The sequence below is a fragment of the Cornus florida genome, unplaced genomic scaffold, assembly GCF_030987335.1.
Source record: "Cornus florida cultivar Cherokee Brave unplaced genomic scaffold, ASM3098733v1 CherokeeBrave_3.0.0_Hap2_Chr04, whole genome shotgun sequence".
Taxonomy (NCBI): Eukaryota; Viridiplantae; Streptophyta; class Magnoliopsida; order Cornales; family Cornaceae; genus Cornus; species Cornus florida.
In genome coordinates, this window is record NW_026775574.1 from 80,587,793 (window position 1) to 80,607,773 (window position 19,981).

The window sequence follows — 19,981 nt, forward strand, 5'->3', positions numbered from 1 at the left end:
CTTTGAGTTGGTTTATCCGTTGTCATGGATATATAGTTGCCTTTGCGACGACCAAGCTGTTAGTTATGGTAATTTGGTCTTTTATGTTTGTTGCTTATTTTCCTGATCTCATCCTTGAGCTAGCTCGGGCTCGGGATGTCCTTTGTATTCTTGTAATCTTGTTGTGTAATGGAGTGTAGTGTTATCTTGTTTACCAAAACAAAAAATAATAATAATAAATAAATAAATAATTATGGAAGAATGCCACATCATTACATGTAGAAAATCACTTTCGATATAACCGACAGCGAAGTAAATTGAATTTCGGACCAACCCAGAAAAATCATGGACCGAAAGACTATGTGTGGTTGGCACCAACAAACAACACACGATCACCTAAGCTTGGAACATACACCCAATTTTTCCTCACAAAGTCAAACTTAAACACATCAAATGAAACTGTGTTCTTAGGTGGTTCCATAATCCAAAACTTGTTAACCATTAATAGATCCCTTGAAGACTCAACTAGATATCTTCTAGGAATCGCAAACTTGTTCATATGATCTACTATAGTTACGGAATGGCATGAAAAGGCAAGGATTTAGATATGACACTTCTCTTTGGAGAGGCAGGGTTGCGAAGATCCTAAGGTTCTAAACACTAACACCTCAAACAATAAAAAAGTTGGTGCTCTATAGAGTACGCGAGGTCTAAGCAGCCAAGAATTTTGTGGGGGTAATGCAGTCCATGCAGTGTCCCCAATCATGCAGAAAGTAAGTTAGTAACTCCGTTCAGGGTTATTCTTGTAGCCTTGGATGGTCATTATGGTGCAGTTGTCGTCCGCCACATTATTATCTGGTTCTATTTGGGAGTGTGGAGGGGGCGAGGAAAAAATGATCTTCTTGAAGAACTTGATGGTTTTGTATGCCTATAGCAAAATTTATGAAATATAATTGACATTCATTGCATTTTATATTATCCATGTTTTATTTAAATGTGTTGTGTTTTGTGTGTGTGTGTGTGTGTGTGTAATTAGTGAATTCTATGTATCGGTCGGTTCGGGATTCGAATCGAGGTTGTTCACTTGATAACGTATGTATTTTTGTATTTAATGAATGGGTTCATAAATGGAATATACAAATTGATGCAAATGTGCTATCATAAATGATTTATTATCGGTGATAAAGGATGGACTATTAATCAACAAATAAATGAACTAGATCAAGGATAAGTCAACTAGGTTGTGAGAGCCGTTGTAATAATTGTTCCTTATCATCGTCACGACGAATGACTCTCAAGCATAAGAGAGGTATAAATTCTTATATTAATTAATAATTGCTTTGATTTATTCGGTAAGCCCAAAGATCTAATAACCGGTACTTTGGGTAATTGTTAATTAATAGCTTGGGAATATACTCTCAATAATTGCATCTGCGCTATTATATATATATATATATATATATATATATATATATATATATATATATATATTAACTTAATTAGTTTGATCACGAAAAAATTCGGAGGCCGTTGTGTGTTTTCAATAAAATTATTTTTTATATATATTTATTTATTAAATATATCATTTTATCAAATTAATTGATTCATGTGATCAAATGGAAAATAATCAAAGAGTCAAAATAAATGAATTAATTAAGTAGTCAGATTGATGATACTTATTTATCCGATAGCTAATTAAGTATAGAGGGGTCATTATGTAAATTAACTTAGCGGTTAACCATTTTCTAATTGGAATTCAACTATTCTTATTTAGTGGAGTTAAGAATAGTTAATGGGTTAATTGAATTATGTAGTACTCCTATATTTTAAAGGATTTATTCATTTAGATTATTTTATTTTATTTATTTTGGTTTAGTTGATTTATTTAATTTTAATTGGGTGTTGAATGATTGTTGGACTATTTTGCTTGTTTCTATTTAAATTGTATTTCATGATTATTGATTGATTTGGTGTGTTATGTTAATTAAATTGCATGCTAATTATTAGTTTGTTTGTATGACAATATTTATTTGTGAATTTTGTGCATTTATTATTTTGTTTAATTGTTTTATTTATTAAATATTTAATAGATTGGGTTTAAGAAAGTTTGGACCAAAGGATGTGGCCTTGGGCTTTAAAAGAAGCCTTGATATATGGATTAAGTAGACAAAACATATGGTCATAATTGATTATATACATATAATAATATATATGTATATTAAATGATATATATATATATATATATATATATATAATTTACATTTTTGTATTATTATATTTACACGTATTATTCTGTCAGTTATGTGGTACTTTTGGAATGAAAGTGTATGAGAAGGGTTTCACGTTAGAAAAGAAAAGAGAGCAGCCGAGAGAAAGAACGAAGAGGGAATGAGAGAGAAGGAAGGAAGAAGGCTGAGCAAGGGGGCAAGGCCGGATCAAATTATTTACGAGTTATCAAATTATTCTAGGCCGGATCAAAAGGTTACGAGTTATCAAATTATTGGAGTATGGTTTTATTTAAGAGATGAGATTTAATAATCATTAGAGGTCTTTCAACGATTTATTTTTTCTTTTTTTATTTTTTATTTTGTAATCCGTGCTTGTTTAAATACTTAATTGTTTTGATATTCTGATTTTTGAGTGTGGACTTCATCAATCCATTTCTAAATTAGGAGTATTACAAATTGGATCAATGAAAATTGACCAGGTCAATTGTTAACCCATTGGAGCCATGAAAGAATGGGACCAATGGTCTCATTCCTAACCCAATGTGATTATTTAGCTGGAGATTGGATTAACAGGTTTTGGTTAGCGAATGCTTGATTTTTGTTTGAATATTTAAAATTTAAAAGATGGATAGGGTGAGCCTATCTGATAAAATAGTATCAGAGATTGGTACATATAACTATGGGTTAAAAATGAATAGGGTCAACCCGTTATGACTCGTGAACTCATTAATTATTTTTTTAATTTTTAATTTTTTTATATTAAATGTTAACAAGATTTAACATATATTATATGTTTGATTAATCATCACGTATGTCTTAAGAAAACGCAACTTAATTATTTCAAAAATAAAATAAAACTTAACTGTGGAGGTAATATGCATTTATATTGAGAGGTACAAGTACAAACATTATAATAGAGTGCTACATGAATCTTCGATCTAATATGTTTGGGTTATTAGTTTATAATTAATGCAAAGAACCTGTGTTCCAAGTCCCTTAGTACATTATCTCATTGTTAGACCATTCACTTGCTCGTAAATAGATGATGGGGTAATTACACTTATCTCCCTTGGGGTTAAGGGTAATTACAGGCGGTACTCCTTACGTTTAAAAAATTACACCGTCCTCCCTCAAGGTTTGTTCCGTCGTAACACTTAGTTCCCTCCAGTGAAAGTCAACGCCGGTCAATGGTCATTTTTGATGACATCAGCCATTTTTAAGTATGAATACCACATTTGCCCTAAACAAATTACAAAAGATATTTTTATTTTTATTTTTACTTAAAATTACTTATATACCCCAATTTTATATGCCCTCCACCACCACCCACCTCAACTAGCCCCTAGATTCACTCACTACCACAAACCCTAAAAACAGATCGAGACCCAATTCCGTTGCCGGCTAGCTTGCCATCGCATGAAAATCAGCATAGCCACCATATGGATGAGATAAATAGTCAGCTCAATTTCTATCGCTGGCAAACTTGTCGGCCGCACAGCCACCGTGGATGGAGCTCATGCGCCTGCACCGTAATCCGATCAGTCTGCATCGATTGTGGCGCTACTGATTTTGTAAGGCCGGCTGCGAGATGGTCTCCAGCGGCGGCGACGATGTGGTGTTGATTGTAGTGGAGGAAGAGGAGTGTTGTAGAGGGACTTGAGCGCAGACATTAACAGGGGAGCCGAAGAGGGTACAGTGGTGATGAATAGAAGAGCGTACAATGGCGCTACTGATTTTGCAGGGTCGGCAGCGATGATGATGGCTCTACTGATTTTGCAGGGCCAGCGGCGAGGGTCTGTTAAGGCCGGTGACGACATGGTCTCCAGCAGCGGCTTCATCCTTTTGGCCCATTGCGCCGGAACCGTAATCCGATTAGTCTGCATCGACGGTGGCGCTACTGATTTTGTAGGGCCAGCGGCGAGGGTCTATTAAGGCCGGCAACGACATGGTCTCTAGCGGCGGCGGCGATGTGGTGTTGATTGTCATGGTGGAGGAAGATGAGTGCTGTAGAGGGACTTGATCGCAGGCATTAATAGAGGAGCCGAAGAGAGTACAGTGGTGATGAATAGAAAAGGGTACAGTGGCGCTACTGATTTTGCAGGGCCAGCGGCGATGATGGTAGCACTATTGATTTTGCAGGGCCGACGGCGATGATTCGTTAAGGCTGGCGACGACATGGTCTCAAAATTTGACCAGTTGAAACACTCTCTCTCTCTCAAAATTTCTTGGATCCACCAAATTTTCTTCTTCCTCAACCTCCTTATTTTAGGTCATTACTTGGAATTCGAATGGGTAGGTAAGTTTAAGCAATCTTATTTGATCTAGACGGATTAAATGTTTGGTGAAGAAATTAAAATCAACTAAGCTACTGACAGTGACGGACCCAGAAAATTTGGTGAGGGGGGGTGAATTTTTAATTTGTTGGTACAAAATTATATGATGGGTTTATTTTTGTAATTTTAATAGGGTATTTTTCATAAATTTTTAAAAAATTTAAGTATAAAATGAAGAAAAAAAAAAATCAGTGGGGCAAATTATAATTATAGTGGGGTATCTTCATAAATTATCAAAATTTGAAGTATAAAATGCTAAAAAATAAGAATCCAGTGGGGGCGAATTGTAATTTTAGGGGAGGCATTTTCATAAATTTTAAAAACATTAGGGTAAAAAATGAAAATATTAAAAATTCAGGGGGGGCATCTGCCCCCCTAGTTCCCTGCTGGGTCCGTCCCTGGCTACTGACATATGTGAAAGGATTATTTCCAGATCAGTACAAGTAGTGTGATCAATCTTCTGTAAGAAGTAATTATATCTATCAAAAGAGCAAGGGTACATCCTAGTTTTGACATGATACACCAGAAAATTGAAATACTGAACCTATAAACCAGATGTGTCTCATTTATTGTTTACCAGTTTTTTTGGGTAATAATGAGTTGGAAACACAATACGGATCAAATTCAGAAATTAATGGAGATAAAAGTAGACTTACTATTGGATGAATTTGTTGGTTCGATGGATGAATTTGCTGGAACTAAAAGATACTTTATCACATTATTAGGTTCATCTAGTGTGTAATTTACATTCCCACCCCAAAACACACATCCTACTCCATTGCTATAGTTGGCGAAGCCAACACAATTGCAATCGTTCCAGCATATTTCCATACAATCACTGATACTTAGACTTGAATTGTTGTCATAAGTGGAAGGGTTTCCTATGAAAGCTGCTCGCCTTTACTGAAATGTATCACCATGGCTCCTGCACTCAGGCACTGTAGTGTTCACACAACCATCGTCTGATTGATAACCATGACAAAACTCATGTGGGGTAAGGACAAAAGCACTACCATCAACAATTCGCCCATCTGGAATCAGGTTCCACAACATCCTTTCGTCACCAACAGAAAAAGTGAAGTAGTACCCATCACTAGCTAAAACATGGATTAAGGTTGTGATTGTAAGCAAAAGAATTTGAATCCAATGATGGCATATGTTCAAAATTCTGATCTTTCAGTTCCCCACTAGTCCAGTAAGGCTCTCCTCAGCGCTGAATGACCAACTGCCCAGACTCTTAGGTAGGTTCCCAGCTCAAAGTGAAAGCCCCGGTGGCCGGGATATCCCCATTTCTTTTTATTTTTCATTTCTTGCGTTGTCTAGATATGTTCCATTGCACTTCATTGTCAAAAATCAGGTTTTTAGACCATATTCATGGTCACTCAGCCAAGAAGTTAGAGTCCAATTCTGCATAGTTTCATACCTTGCAATAGCGTGCTGCCAGGATGATCAAAGCTCTGCCACAAAATCCTGTTTTCAGTTTCATCCATCACCACAAAGTTACCTGAATCTTCTAGTGTGGCACTAACATTTCCGGTCCCCACTTGATCAGAAACATTCACAAGAGTACTCCCTCCACTCATAAGCTTTAACCTTCCCTTGCTATCAATAGTCAGAACTCCAAAATTGTTCAAAATTGGTGTGTTAGGATTGGCAACCCATACTATCCTTATCTTGTCCCCATAGGTGTACCATATTCCTAAATAACTGGAAGCTGTCATGGTGGTGTTGAAGAATCCTAAGGTGAAGTACCTACTTTCAGAAACAAGAAGACTACCAGATGAGTTGAGTTCATCGCCGTGTTGGATTGTGCTTTCTCCTGCTACGAGGGAGGAATCAAATCCCCAGAAGCATAAGAATGCACAAACTAGCAGCAACATAGATTCATAGAAAGCTCTATTATCTGAAAATGTTAGGAGGAGGAGCAATTATTATTTGAAAGTGTAATATAATAGGCCAATCAAGCCGTGTCATTGACTGATCAATGTTCAGAATCCTAAGATGAATTAAAAATGAGTCCATTGGGTTGAGAATTTCAATGTGTGCCTGAGAATTTTCAACTGATTTTTTAGACCGCAAGTGTGGGGTGGCAACAAATCTTGGACATTTCACACTGAGCTGAAATGTGACCTTTTGGCATTTCTAAATAATGTTCAAACTTATGACCTTTCACACTGTGCTGAAATGGTACTTTTTGGCATTTCTGAATAATGTTCAAACTTGGAAAAGCCAATTCTAAACTAACTAAGGTTTGACCATTAGTGACTTGGATTGCTTTAAAATTTTGTTTAGGGAAACTAAAACAATTACACAACTATGATTATTCAAATCAATGCGAATTTTTTGACATTTGTGCACTTAGCTATGCATAGCTCAGATCAAAATCATCCAATCACTTGGCCGCTTTGTACATGCTTGGTTTTATAACCGATGGGAATGAACTGAAGGACTGCTGTTTAAATGAAAGCCGGTCATTTTTAAGTATGTATTGTGCGTCTCTCCTCCATCAAATTAGCATGACCTCCTGCATACACAATTTTCTTCTTGGACTAATATTTGACCCAATTTTCACACTACAAGTTTTTTAAAGGGGGAAAAAAACAAAGAACAAGAAAAAAAGAACGTGAAACGATATGTTGATTGAATTTGGATTAAAAATAAATAAATAAAAAACAGTCAGATTCAAATTGAATCTAACAATTTAAAACTAGAATTGAAGATGTTACATCATTGTAGGATTCATGTCCTCCTCCTCCTCTTCTTCTTCTTCTCTCTGTGTCAAATTTGTCCTATCAACGACATTGCAAAGAAACCGACACATGCTATGGCCCTTTCTGCATTAAATCAATCATATCCCGACAATTATTACACTTTCTTGTTTATACTTCCTTGAATGTTAAATATAACATGTTATTAAATTTTTCATTCTTGAAACTTTCTTTTTTTCTTATTTTGTAGTACCTTTTTCTTATGTGTGTTCTTCAATTTTATTAATAATGCTGCCTTTTTATTTGTGTATTTTTCTTTTTTGAGGCAAGCATACACAATTTCCACCAATGGGGAACATATAGAAGTTGCAACAGTCAAAACATCTTCCATTTGGGTTCTGTGGCTAAAATGGTTTTGTTATGCCTTGAAGGCTAAGATTGAACTAGTAGTTCAACTATGCATCTCCCAAATATGGTGGCTTGATTGAAGGAAAAATGGAAAATGGCTAACAATTCAGGTCTCGGTTGCTTCAACAGTGGCATGGGCTTGGTAGGAAGGAACTACAAGAGAAAATATTGTATGTGGTTCAAAATCAGTTTATATTGTTTTGGACCCTTTGTTGGCGGAAGCTATAGTGTATATCAATTGTAGAAGAAGTGATATGAGGAATGGACTGCATACTGAGTATGGTTCAAAGTGATGTTCGGAGCTTTGAATAGAGAGCTCATCTAAAGCTGGTTTCTAAAATCCATTTCGTGGACTTTCTTCACTTGGCTAAAGGTGCAATGCAAGGTTAGATATTTCTGAGAGAATTTAAAATTTTAATTTCTTTCTGATTCATGGGCATCAATTTCACTTCTATTATGAACTTTACACATTTTTTTCATGTTTTCGTAATTTAGCATCAGCATGAAATTTGCACGTTGTTTTCACATTATTTTTCTTTCAAGGACTCTGCTGTCTACATGAAAACTTATCAATCTTAAGTATGATAAGTTAATCCTATTAACAACATACAAGAATTGAAAATGTTACATCAATGTAGGACTCATGGCCTCTTCTTTTTTTTTTTTTTTTCTCTCTCTCTCTCTCTCTGTCTGCCAAATTTATCATATTAACAACACATGCCATCACCCTTCTGCAATTAAATCAATCATTTCTTCATTTTATAGCACTCCAAGCGAACTATGATAAAAAGAAGTGCATGATTTTCATAATGATCATGTATGTAGCTGTAGTAAAACAAACAAATATCATTTTGACAGTAAGCAAACCTCAAATTTATTTTCCAATGAGAGTTGTGTTACATATACTTCAACTCTGCAAAAAAGCAGTTCCAATATTCAAAGCAATTGCCAAATTCTTGAAGCATCAAAAGGACAGAAGTTTCTACCACTCATCGTGCCTCCATTTCAGAAATGGTCAAACCATTTACTGAACGATCTTTTGAGCTAGTTTCATTAGTTTCTGATGAAATTTCCTGAGGCACACTTCTTCCTGTGAAAAATGCTGGTTGCTTTGGAGCTGGTAAAGGCACAGTTTCATTGGTAAGCATGGAAATTACTTCTGACATTGTTGGCCTATCCTCTGCACTTTCTTGCACGCATAAAAGTCCCACATGAATGATTCTCAATAAATGGTGTTTGGAGCACGAATTGCCTAGTGTTGGATCATTTAATTCCAATGCAGTCCCTTCTTTCCACAGCTCCCATGCCTGAGGCAATATTGTTTTCATTTCCATATTAAAATTATATTGATTTGTTATAGTTCAGAAAATGAATATAAAAGAAATATACTTTGAGATACTTACATATCCGATTAGGTTTAGTGGACGATCAAGATGATAAAAGCTAGTATTTTTCCTACCACTCACGATTTCAAGGACCAACACTCCAAAACTAAAGACATCAGATTACACTGAGAAATCTCCTTCCATGGCATACTCAGGAGACATGTAACCGCTAAATCCAGTCATTGAAAAAAAACTTAGTTAGGAGGTGAAGCACAAAAAATTTGTAAAGATTTAAAAGCTTCAATGTGTCAACCCATAGAGAGCAACTTTTCACTTACTATGTTCCAACAACCCTGTTAGTGATTGCCTCCGTTTCATTTGGCTTGAAAATTCTTGCCATCCCGAAATCTGATATCTTAGGGTTCATGTTTTCATCTAGCGGTACATTACTTGCTTTTAAATCTCTATGTATTACTCTCATTCTTGAGAATTTATGAAGGTAAAGCAATCCTTGACGACACCTTCAATGATGTTCAAACGTTTTTCCCAGTTTAATAGCTTCTGTTTAGCTTGGTCTGTATCAGCAAAAAACAATTTAGACAGAATTAGTGACATACATAGAGCTCAATTATGTAATAGCATAAATGAATTTGGAATGGTGTACTGAAAGAATTGAAACTAGGTAAGGTTAGAGATACTGCAAACCAAAGAGGAAGAAATCCAAGCTTTTGTTGGGCATGTACTCATAAATTAACATCTTCTCTTCTCCATGAATGCAACACCCCAGAAGTCGAACAAGATTTGTATGCTGGAGTTTGGCAATGAGTATAAGTTCGTTCTTGAACTCCACAAGTCCTTGCCCTGATGTTCTTTAAAGTCTCTTAATTGCTATTTCACGGCCTTCAGGCAATCTTCCCTGTTATATATGATTCATGGATCATTGAATTATGTTGGACAAGTACTTTTTTTGGTTTTGTAAGTAGAAATCAACTTTGTTCACTAAAAAATGATATTTACCTTGTAAACTGGTCCAAAACCACCCTTTCCAAGCTTATTTTCGTCTGAGAAATTATCTGTGGCAGCAACAATATAGGCAAAGGTAAATATCTTCAAATCGCGACCTTCCCTCGCTTCATTTTCGGCCTCATTTCCATTGTTAAGGTTGTCTGAAGCTGTCAACTCAGATAAGTATTGTTCTTGCATTTTTTTCTCCTCCCCTGCTAGCGAAAACACTATTAATCCAACTAACCACTCACAAGCATGCATATTCAGTATCTAAATGTATACATATATGAAATAAGACATATACCTTCTTTTCTAAGCTTTCTCATTCTGGAATAGTAGAAGCAGCCTAGGCTAAGCATAAGTAGAGAAATAGCTACAGAAATAATTAACCTTATCCACCACTTGTTTCCTGCATAAAAACCAAATGTCATATGACTCCATGATTTTCATCACCACTATGCAACATGAGTTACAACTCCACTGTTTATTTTGAGGTTTATAGAGACACGTTCACCAGGAAATTGAAATACTGAACCTATGAACCAGATGCGCCTTGTGTACTGTTACCAGATTTTGGTGTAATAGACAATGATTTCGAAACAGAATGCAGATCAGATATTCAGAAATTAATGGAGATAAAAGTAGAAGTACCTTTGGATGAATTTGATGGTTCTATGAATGAATTTGGTGGCTCTGTTGGCGAATTTTCTGGAACCATCACGTACTTTTTCTCAGTATCAGGGTCATCTAGTGTATAATTTAAATTCTCAACCCAAAACACACACCCTCCGCGCACGCTGGAGTTGGTAAAGCCAACACAAGTGCAATTGTTCCAGCACTTTTTCATACAATCACTGATACTTGGACTTGAATTGACGTCATAAGTTTCAGGAATATCTATGAAGGCTGCTCGCATTTGCCGAAACGTATCACCACGGCTCCTGCACTCAGGCACCGTAGAGTTCGCACAACCATCGTCTGATTGATAACCATAGCAAAACTCATATGGGCTAAAGACAGCAGTCACATTATCTGAAGCAACAATTGTCCCATCTGGATATAGGTCCAACCCCGACTGCATACTAAATCCATACATATTAGAATAAGTGACATAGCTCCCATCACTGGCTGAAACATAACCAAGGTTGAGATTGTAATTATTCAACAATAGCATATGTTCAAAATTCTGATCTTTCAATTCCCCACTAGTCCAATAAGGCTCTCCCCGATGCCGAATGACCAGCTGCCCAGACTCTTGGGTGGGTTCCCAGCTCAAAGTGAAAGCCCCAGTAGCCGGGCTATCATCTGTTAGCCAAGAAGTTAGAGTCCAATTCTGCCTAGTTGTACGGTTATAACCAAGTTTCATACCCGGCAATAGTGTTCTGCTAGGATGATCAAAGCTCTGCCACAAAATAGTGTTGTCAGTTTCATCCTTCACCACAAAGTTACCTGAATCTTCTAGTGTGGCACTAACATTTCCAGTCCCCACTACATCAGAAATATTCACTAAAGTACTTCCTCCATTCATAAGCTTCAACCTTCCTGTGCTATCAATAGTTACAACTCCAGTAGTGTCCGAATCATAAATAGGGTCGTTAGGATTGGCAACCCATACAATCTCTTTTTGGTCGTTGGTGTACCATATTCCTACATAAGTGAGAACTGTTCCGTTGATGTTGAAGAACCCTAAGGTGAAGTCCCCACCTTCAGAAACAAGAGGACTAGCAGAGGAATTGAGTTCATCACCGCGTCGGATTGTGCTTGCTATAATGTTATGAGGAGGAACAATTATTATTTCAAATTGTTATATAACAGATCAATCAAGCCATGTAATTGACTGATCAAATGAAGGTTCAGAAGAATTGCTGAATTAAGTACAACTGTGACCTTTTTGACCCAAATTCTGTCAAGACCACTTGAATAGTGAGAGGGATATATATTAGTCCTAATGGACAATTCAAAAGAGTAAATCTGTTTCTTGATAATGATCCTTAAAATTTTTGAACAATATGAAATGAATTCTCTATTATGAAATATGTATGTGGCGTTTTTTGCTTTGTGAAATGCACTTTGTTTTCAATGCCATTATTATCCAAAACAATGTTTTGGCAAACTAACATTAACGTCCTCATCTATATTATTGCAATAACTTTGCTGCAATAGTAAACCTTAAAAACAATGTTTTGGCAAACTGATAGAATTACACAACTACGATTATTCAAATCAATCTCACAATTGAGATAATAGCGAACTAAAAGCTTCAAATTAAAAAGATAAATAATATTTTTTATTAAATTCTTCATTTCAAAATGTCTTTTTTTATTAAAGTTTACACCTTTTATAGTGAATTACAACCGACAATAAATATATGATACAATTTCTTCTAACTTTGATTTCTAAAAACGAGTGCAATTTTTTTCAAACCTTTCAAGTTATTGTTTCTTGTCTTCCCCGTTGCATATATCACTTTTCCTATTTCCATCTCATGTTTCACACACACATATATATATATAGTGTACATATATATAGTGTAGAGTCAAAGATGCTTCAGTGTTGATTATATAGAAAAATTATTTAGTTCATAATTTTTTAACAACAAACTTGTAAAAAAAAAAAAACAAAAATCTTTACAGTATTTATTAATGTTCATAACTTCTGCTTTTTCAACCTCTACTATTGATCTTTGTCTCAAATGATACATAAACTAATTCTGAATATTCGTTAACAAGACGAATAATTCAATCAAACCTCTAATAAATTATGTTTCTCACGTGTTTAATTTCAAAGACACCTTAGCTTAAGAATGAATGATCTATTTGAAGAAATTATTTCAAACAATTCATACCAGATTTAGAAATTAATGGAGACAAAAGTAGACTTACCGGTAAGCACATACACAGTATCAGCTTCTAGTGAATTAGTAAACTTCCCACTCCAAAACGTACAGCCCACTCCATCTTCGTGAAAGCTGGAAAAGCCGGTACAACTGCAATTGTTCCAGCAACTTTCCATACAATCATGGATACTTAGACTACGATTTTGGTCAGAATGAGGGTCGCCAAGAAAGATTGCTCGCCTTTGCCGAAAGATATCACCATGTTTCCTGCAGATGGGCACCGGATAGTTCGCACAACCATTGTCTGATTGATAACCGTAACAGAAGTCATATGGGGTGATATCAAAACCTCTCGAAACAATTTGCCCGTTTGGATTCAGGTCCCACTGCATCCATTCATCACCAGGAAAAGTGAAGTAGCTCCCATCACTAGCTGAAACATAACTAACGTTGTAATGGTAATGAAAATCATTTGCATTCAACAATGGCATGTATTCAAAACTCTGATCTTTCAGATCTCCACTAATCCAATAACGCTCTCCTCGACGCCAGACGACCAACTGCCCAGACTCTTGGGTGCGTTCCCAGCTCAAAGTGAAAGCCCCGGTAGCCGGGATATCATCAGTCAACCAAGATGTTAGAGTCCAATTCTGCCTAGTTGTGATGTTATAACCAAGTTTCATACCGGGCAATTGAGTGCTGCCAGGATGATCAAAGCTCTGCCACAAAGTCCTGTTAGTTTCATCCTTCACCACAAAGTTACCCGAATCGTCTATTGTGGCACTAACATTTCCAGTCCCAACTTGATCAGAAATATTCACAAGAGTACTCCCTCCACTCATGATCTTCAACCTTCCTGTGCTATCAAAACTGAGAACTCCAGAATTGTTCAAAATAGGTGTGTTAGGATTGGCAATCCACACCCATTGTGGGTCATTCTCGGTGTACCATATTCCTAAATAACTAGATGCTGTCGCTTTGATATGGAAGAATCCTAAGGTGAAGTTCCCACCTTCAGAAACAAGAGGACTAAAAGAGGAGTTGAGTTCATCACCGCGTCGAATTGTGCTTGCTCCTGCTACTCCTGCTACGAGGGAGGAATCGAATTCGAGGCAGCACAAGAATGTGAAAATTAGCAGCAACATTAGAGTCATAGAGCCTGCCATTTGGGTAGCCATAACCAGAAGCAGTTTGTGTATATAAATCTGTGTGTCGAATGAAGATTCAGAAGATTAGCTGACTTCAGATATATTTTTTTACATTAACTGAATTTTTTTACTATGTTTTTATTTTAATTGTAGGAAGGCATTTTAGTATTTATATCATTTCATTAACGGGCTGAATGAGGGGAGGTCCTTGTTCCCCCTAAAATTCAAAATCTATAAAAATTATATGAGTTATATGAATATTACAGGAATGTTAAATGCTCCGGACCTTAATTAAATTTAGGGTAAAGTGCAATAAACCACCCTCAATTATACCTCAAGTGCAACTAACCCCCTTCAACTACAAATAACCCCCCTCAACTATGGTCTTGGTGTAGTCATAGGACAGAGAAATTTTTTTGGTCATCTCCTATCACTGGAAATTGAAAAAGTCTATTTTACCCCTCATAAAAGGGTGCCACATCACAATAAAACGCCACCGTTTTACTCAGCAACTTAAATGAAATTAAATTTAATTTCAGTCCAGTGGCAACAACGGGAAAGGTTTATTTGTTGGAGAACCAGATCTGGACGTGCCGAGTACGACCTAAGAGCCATCACTGAAGGTGCCATATTTAATAATAAGGAATCGCTGGAATTGGAGAAAGAGTGATTCAAACTGTTGAAATCATTGGTGGATATGAGTGTGCTCTATCGCCTGTACCACCAATTCCCAAAATTGGAGCTGCCACAACGGAGCCACCGTGGCCGGTGGTGCTTGTGGATTTGCAGGAGACCGGTGTCTGACTCGTCCAAAGTTTGATGGTCTGCACCTAGGCGGTCCAAAAAGACAAATCTCAAGCTCGCCGACGCGTTGGTAAAGCTTGTTAGCAATGTCGCAAGCCGCTGCGATGAGAAAGCTCGCAAACTACTTCGCTCAAGCCGTAGCTCGGAGAATCTACAAAATCTACCCTTAGAGACAACTCTTACTCAGATATGTTTGAAAAAATTTAGCACAAAAACAACCAATCGTGTCCAGCCATCGACCACAATTAATTCCTAATCGCAAAAGTCCCAACCCATCTCACCACTGACACAACAAACCACAAGCCGCACATAGCATCAGTGCCTTCGTCGGAATCGTGTCATCATCCTCGTCGCTTGGATATTCTCTTTCCATTGTACTTGTCGGAATTGCATAAGAGCAGTCGTGGTGGAGATAATACATGGTTTATATGTAACGACCCAGCTCCTCATGGATCCGAATCCTTAAACGGGTCCTTACCCGACCTAAAAACATCCAAAGGTAAAACGGTCATTTCACGTTAAATTTAAATATCAAGGTTCGAAAAGGGGCAAGATGGTAATTTGCCTTATTTCAATAAATTTAGACCCAAAGGACGTAATAGTCATTTACTTGCATCACGTAACAATTAAAATAAGGTCAGGACAATATAGTCCTTTCGGTGGTCAAAACATAATTATTGCATTTTATGGGTCATAAAATAATTACTTGCAACATCAAATGGGTGCCAAAGTGTAATTTTGGGAAATTAAAATAGAGTTTAATTAAAAGGCAGAAACCGGTCGACGTATGTACACTATACGTCGACTGGTTTGGGTTATGAACAGTGGAAAAACCCACTGCCGAGATACCGATCGACGTATGGGAAGCCATACGTCGACTGGTTGAGAACGTAAGTTATAATGGATACCGATCGATGTATGGGAAGCCATACGTCGACTGGTTTGGGACATGATACCGGTCGACGTATGGGAAGCCATACGTCGATTGGTTTACGAGCCACAATGACCCACACTGTGAAGATACCAGTTGACGTATGGGAAGCCACACGTCGACCGATTCTGAGAAACTCTCACTTTTTTTTTTTTTCCACTATCCAGTGATAACCCAAATACACAACATTGGTAATTCAACCACCCACGCCACTACACTCACGTGTAATTTTATTCACATTTTAACATCTAACAAAAACACAACAACCATCAATAACATAAATTACCACACGTTACTTAAATACTTAAACTGATTTGAGTGAGTAAAACTTAATTACATTTTCTCAATAGCCATGAATACAAGTTTAATTACATTCTCAAAACTATAATTATACATGTAATGGCTAATTACAAAATAGCAAAAAAAGTCATCTTCTAACAATTGTCAAGCTTGCGGTAGATTTTCATCTGCCTTTTCCGTGCCATGACCTGAAAAATATAATAATATAGTGGGGTGAGCAATTTGCTCAGTAGGTGACGCTCAAGACATGCCTCTTGTATCCCCGTGAATCCAAACATAGAATAGGTCAATGGGAATGGGGATCATACAATATCGGGGTAATACAACGTTCCAACCAAACTCTAATACAAACAATGCAATACCATGGAATGCAAATGCATGCCAATGTCGCTCCCCATTTTCTTTTCTCAAAACCATCTCTTTCAAACTGTTAATGTAACCCCCTTTGGTGACTCCGCAACGCCGAGAGAAGGATTGGCTACTGTCCCTGACCTTTGGTGACTCCGCAGCATCATTATGGGGCCCAGATAGCTCAACCACGCTAGGGCAATCTCCCTAATTCCCTCTAGGTTACATTAACCTACAGGCCCGTTGGTGACTTCGCAGCGACCAGGTTTTATCAAAACACTTTCATCAATACATTCTTTCCCAAAACTTCCCATTTTCTTTTCAAAATCAATTCTTCTCATTTCTTGCCCAATGTAAATGCATAGATGCATTTATGTCATACCAATGTCCATCATCTCACAATTAGCTCAAATTTAATTAGCTAACAAAATTCATAAGAGCATCTAAAGAAGCTACAATATGCTTTTACATAATAGAAATAGCATAATGGAATTATAAATTCAACACTTAGGCATGTCCTTCATACATCATTTATAGTATATTAGCAACACAATGAACACAAACTCAACATATAACATGCTTCTATATACAATCAAGTTAATACTTATTCATACAAATTCACATATCCTCAATTAAGTCATTTTAAACTAAAATCAAAGCAATTAAGCATGCTAAGGCACAATTCAAGTAGATTAATTCACCAAAGCGCAAGAACTTCGTGGATTGAGAACCCTCTGCCTCTAAATTGCACAAAACCCTAAAAATGGTCTCCAAATTCGAATGCATAATGAGGCACTAAAACTGAAATTGTTGGTACACACACGTAGAGCTCGTCGTGCTCTCCGATTTGCCTCAAACGGCACCCAAAATCTCTAAGTAATGAGAGAGGAATCCAAACTTAAAGTTTGGTACAAAAATGAAAAAGAAAAATGAAGAAGAGAAGAGAGGAAGTGAGAGTTACGGGAGAGAGAAAGTGAGGAAGCCAAAAATGGGTTTCAAGACCACTTATGTGGTTAGTGGTGGGTCCCACCAATTTTATTTTCTTTTCCCTTTTTCTTTTACTTTCATTTTACACCTCATACACATAAATGCACCACATATAAATATTACCTAACCAACATAAATTAAAATGCACAAATGCAATTGGGCTCTACTACAATCCCTATACGCAAGACGTGAAAAGACAAAAATGCCCTTACGGCAACAATATCTCCGAAAAAATGAAAAATGCCTATATATATATATATATGTAATTTTGATATATATATATCAAAATTATAGTATTTTATTCTCACAAGGGTTTTCTAGTCATTTAATGAGAAATAATGTATCACGTGACATGCAAGAGGTTAAAATTCAACGTGCGATGACCAGATTGGGTAAACTGCAACCAAAAGACATAGTTTGGGGGGTTTTCTGCTTATTTAGAAATTCAGGGGGGTTTTTGTGCTTATTTGGGTATAGTTGAGGGGGGGTTTAATGCACTTTATCCTTAAATTTATATCACACATTTCTAGACTAATTAAAAAACGTGTCATTTTCTAATGGCTAAATCCAACTCTTTTTGGTTTGTGAAATGCCTTGCATTTGCTAGTATATCCAAAATATATGTCTATCAACTTGTGGAAATGTTAAACATTAATGTCCTCATCTGTAGCTGTAACTTTGCCGCAATAATAATCCTTACAATCATGTAATAAGGTCAAGAAAAATGGTTTCTTATGGGAGTTCGAAGCCAATAATTGTTTAGTAAAGAAATGGATGACTAAATTAGTGTGGTTCATCAATTTTAGCCATTTAATTTTTCAATTTCATTAGTTTCTGATGAAATTGCCTTGTTACTTCAAAGCTGATTGATAGAAGTTCTCTCAAGTCAAGGTCATTGATGCATTAACGTATCTAAGAAGGGAGTCTGTCCTTGGACACATAAGTTAAATAATATATGTCTCTTAATTTCTGTACACAACGACTTTGTAAAGAATATGAACACAAAGACTTTGTAGTTTCTGCAATGACCTTTAGTTGCCCCCCACGGTATTTTCTATTGACGTTCTTACTTTAGAAAATAAAGAGACAAAAGTAATTAAAGTTGGCTAGCTATATTATATTGTTATTTTTAAGATATTACCTCAATCTCTCATCCTATTAACTTTTTTCGTGGTTTCTTTGATTGCAATTTGATAGGAACATATACTTTAAAATTTTAAACGGTGAATTACACCATTTTTGTGAATTTAAATTTCAACACCATAAAATTCACTATTTTAAAATTTTAAAATTTTTATATGATATATTTTATTATTTTTACGAGCTAGTAAAATAGCTGAAATATTTTTTATAGGCGAGTAAAGACCTCTATTAATGAATTAAGTTATATCCGAATCAGATTGAATTAAATATTAAATACGAGTAAATCTTTGATGTTGAATATTATTATATGATATAAACAGATAAATTTAAGATTTACACCTAAAAATTTTCTGCATATAAGATGATATTTTCAGTTACTGATCAAAGAGTCCTACAATATGCTTTCAAAATGCAAAAGACCTCAATCAACCAAGATGATACTTGTCGAAAGAAAGCATTGATATATTGTCTCGTATTAAATGTATGTAAAGATAAAAATAAAATAGAATATCACCCTCACTTGTAGAGATCGAATCAGGCAATTAATATACTCCACCAATGAAAATTTGCTAGAATTGGATTGATTTGACTTTAATGAAAATAATTGGCTGATGGTGGTTGCAAAATAAATGCCCAATGAAAATTTGGCTTGAATTGGATTGATTCGACTTTAATGAAAATAATTGCTCATGCTAGTTGCAAAATAAATGGTCAGGAAAACTCATTCGCATGGCTTGAATTGGATTGACTTACTTTATTGAAAGTCTTCCTTTTCTCACTTACCATTTCACCACTACTTGTACCAGTGACCTGAAAAAAATATAAAAAATAAAAAAACATTGTCTACTGCTTGCTTTTGAATGGGCAAAAAATATTTGTGACATTAATCTGCCCGTTGATCCTTTTCTTTTAAAATGATTATAGTAGAAGCACAATTAAGGAATAATTAAGAATGATCTTTTGGTGTTAACACGTCACGGTCACTTATTGTTCCTCATATTCAATAATCACCTTAGTTTGGATAATATTTCGGATAACAATCAAATGATAGATATGAAAACTCTCAGTTTGTTCATATATACTAAAAATTGAGTGTTTCTATGTCTATTTATTAAATAGGAAACCACATATTGATTGGTACCACTAAATATTGTAGAATTTTGCATTGGAGTTAGTTATATGAATATATCTTGTCACGTATAATAAATTACAAAAAAATAAAAAATAAAAAAATAAAAAAAAACAAAAAAAAACCTATAAATAAAATACATTGAATAGTTCAACTACCCTGGGCATTGCTAGCCTTTCACAATTGCTCAAGGACCACTTAATTTAGACCTCATTCACATGTTGCTGGAATTGGATTGACTTGTATGCTTCATAATGCAGAAAAAGTTTCCTGGTACTAGCAAGTTAAATATCATTTGGTGTTTATTCAAATAAGTGCATTTGATACAAATTAATATCATTTTAAATAATAAACATTACTTAAAATAAA

At 35.7% G+C, this 19,981-nt stretch overlaps 1 protein-coding gene and 1 pseudogene across 1 annotated transcript; both read right to left on the bottom strand.

Moving 5' to 3' along the window:
* Positions 1-5,440: 5,440 nt before the first annotated feature.
* LOC132305197 (G-type lectin S-receptor-like serine/threonine-protein kinase CES101) lies at positions 5,441-6,420 on the bottom strand. The gene is made up of 2 exons (XM_059802872.1): positions 5,964-6,420; positions 5,441-5,637 (listed from the first exon to the last, which is right to left on the bottom strand). The coding sequence occupies exons 1-2, from the start codon at positions 6,418-6,420 to the stop codon at positions 5,441-5,443; spliced, it is 654 nt and encodes a 217-aa protein (XP_059658855.1).
* A 2,109-nt stretch (positions 6,421-8,529) lies between these two features.
* LOC132303632 (G-type lectin S-receptor-like serine/threonine-protein kinase CES101) lies at positions 8,530-14,164 on the bottom strand (annotated as a pseudogene).
* Positions 14,165-19,981: the final 5,817 nt, after the last annotated feature.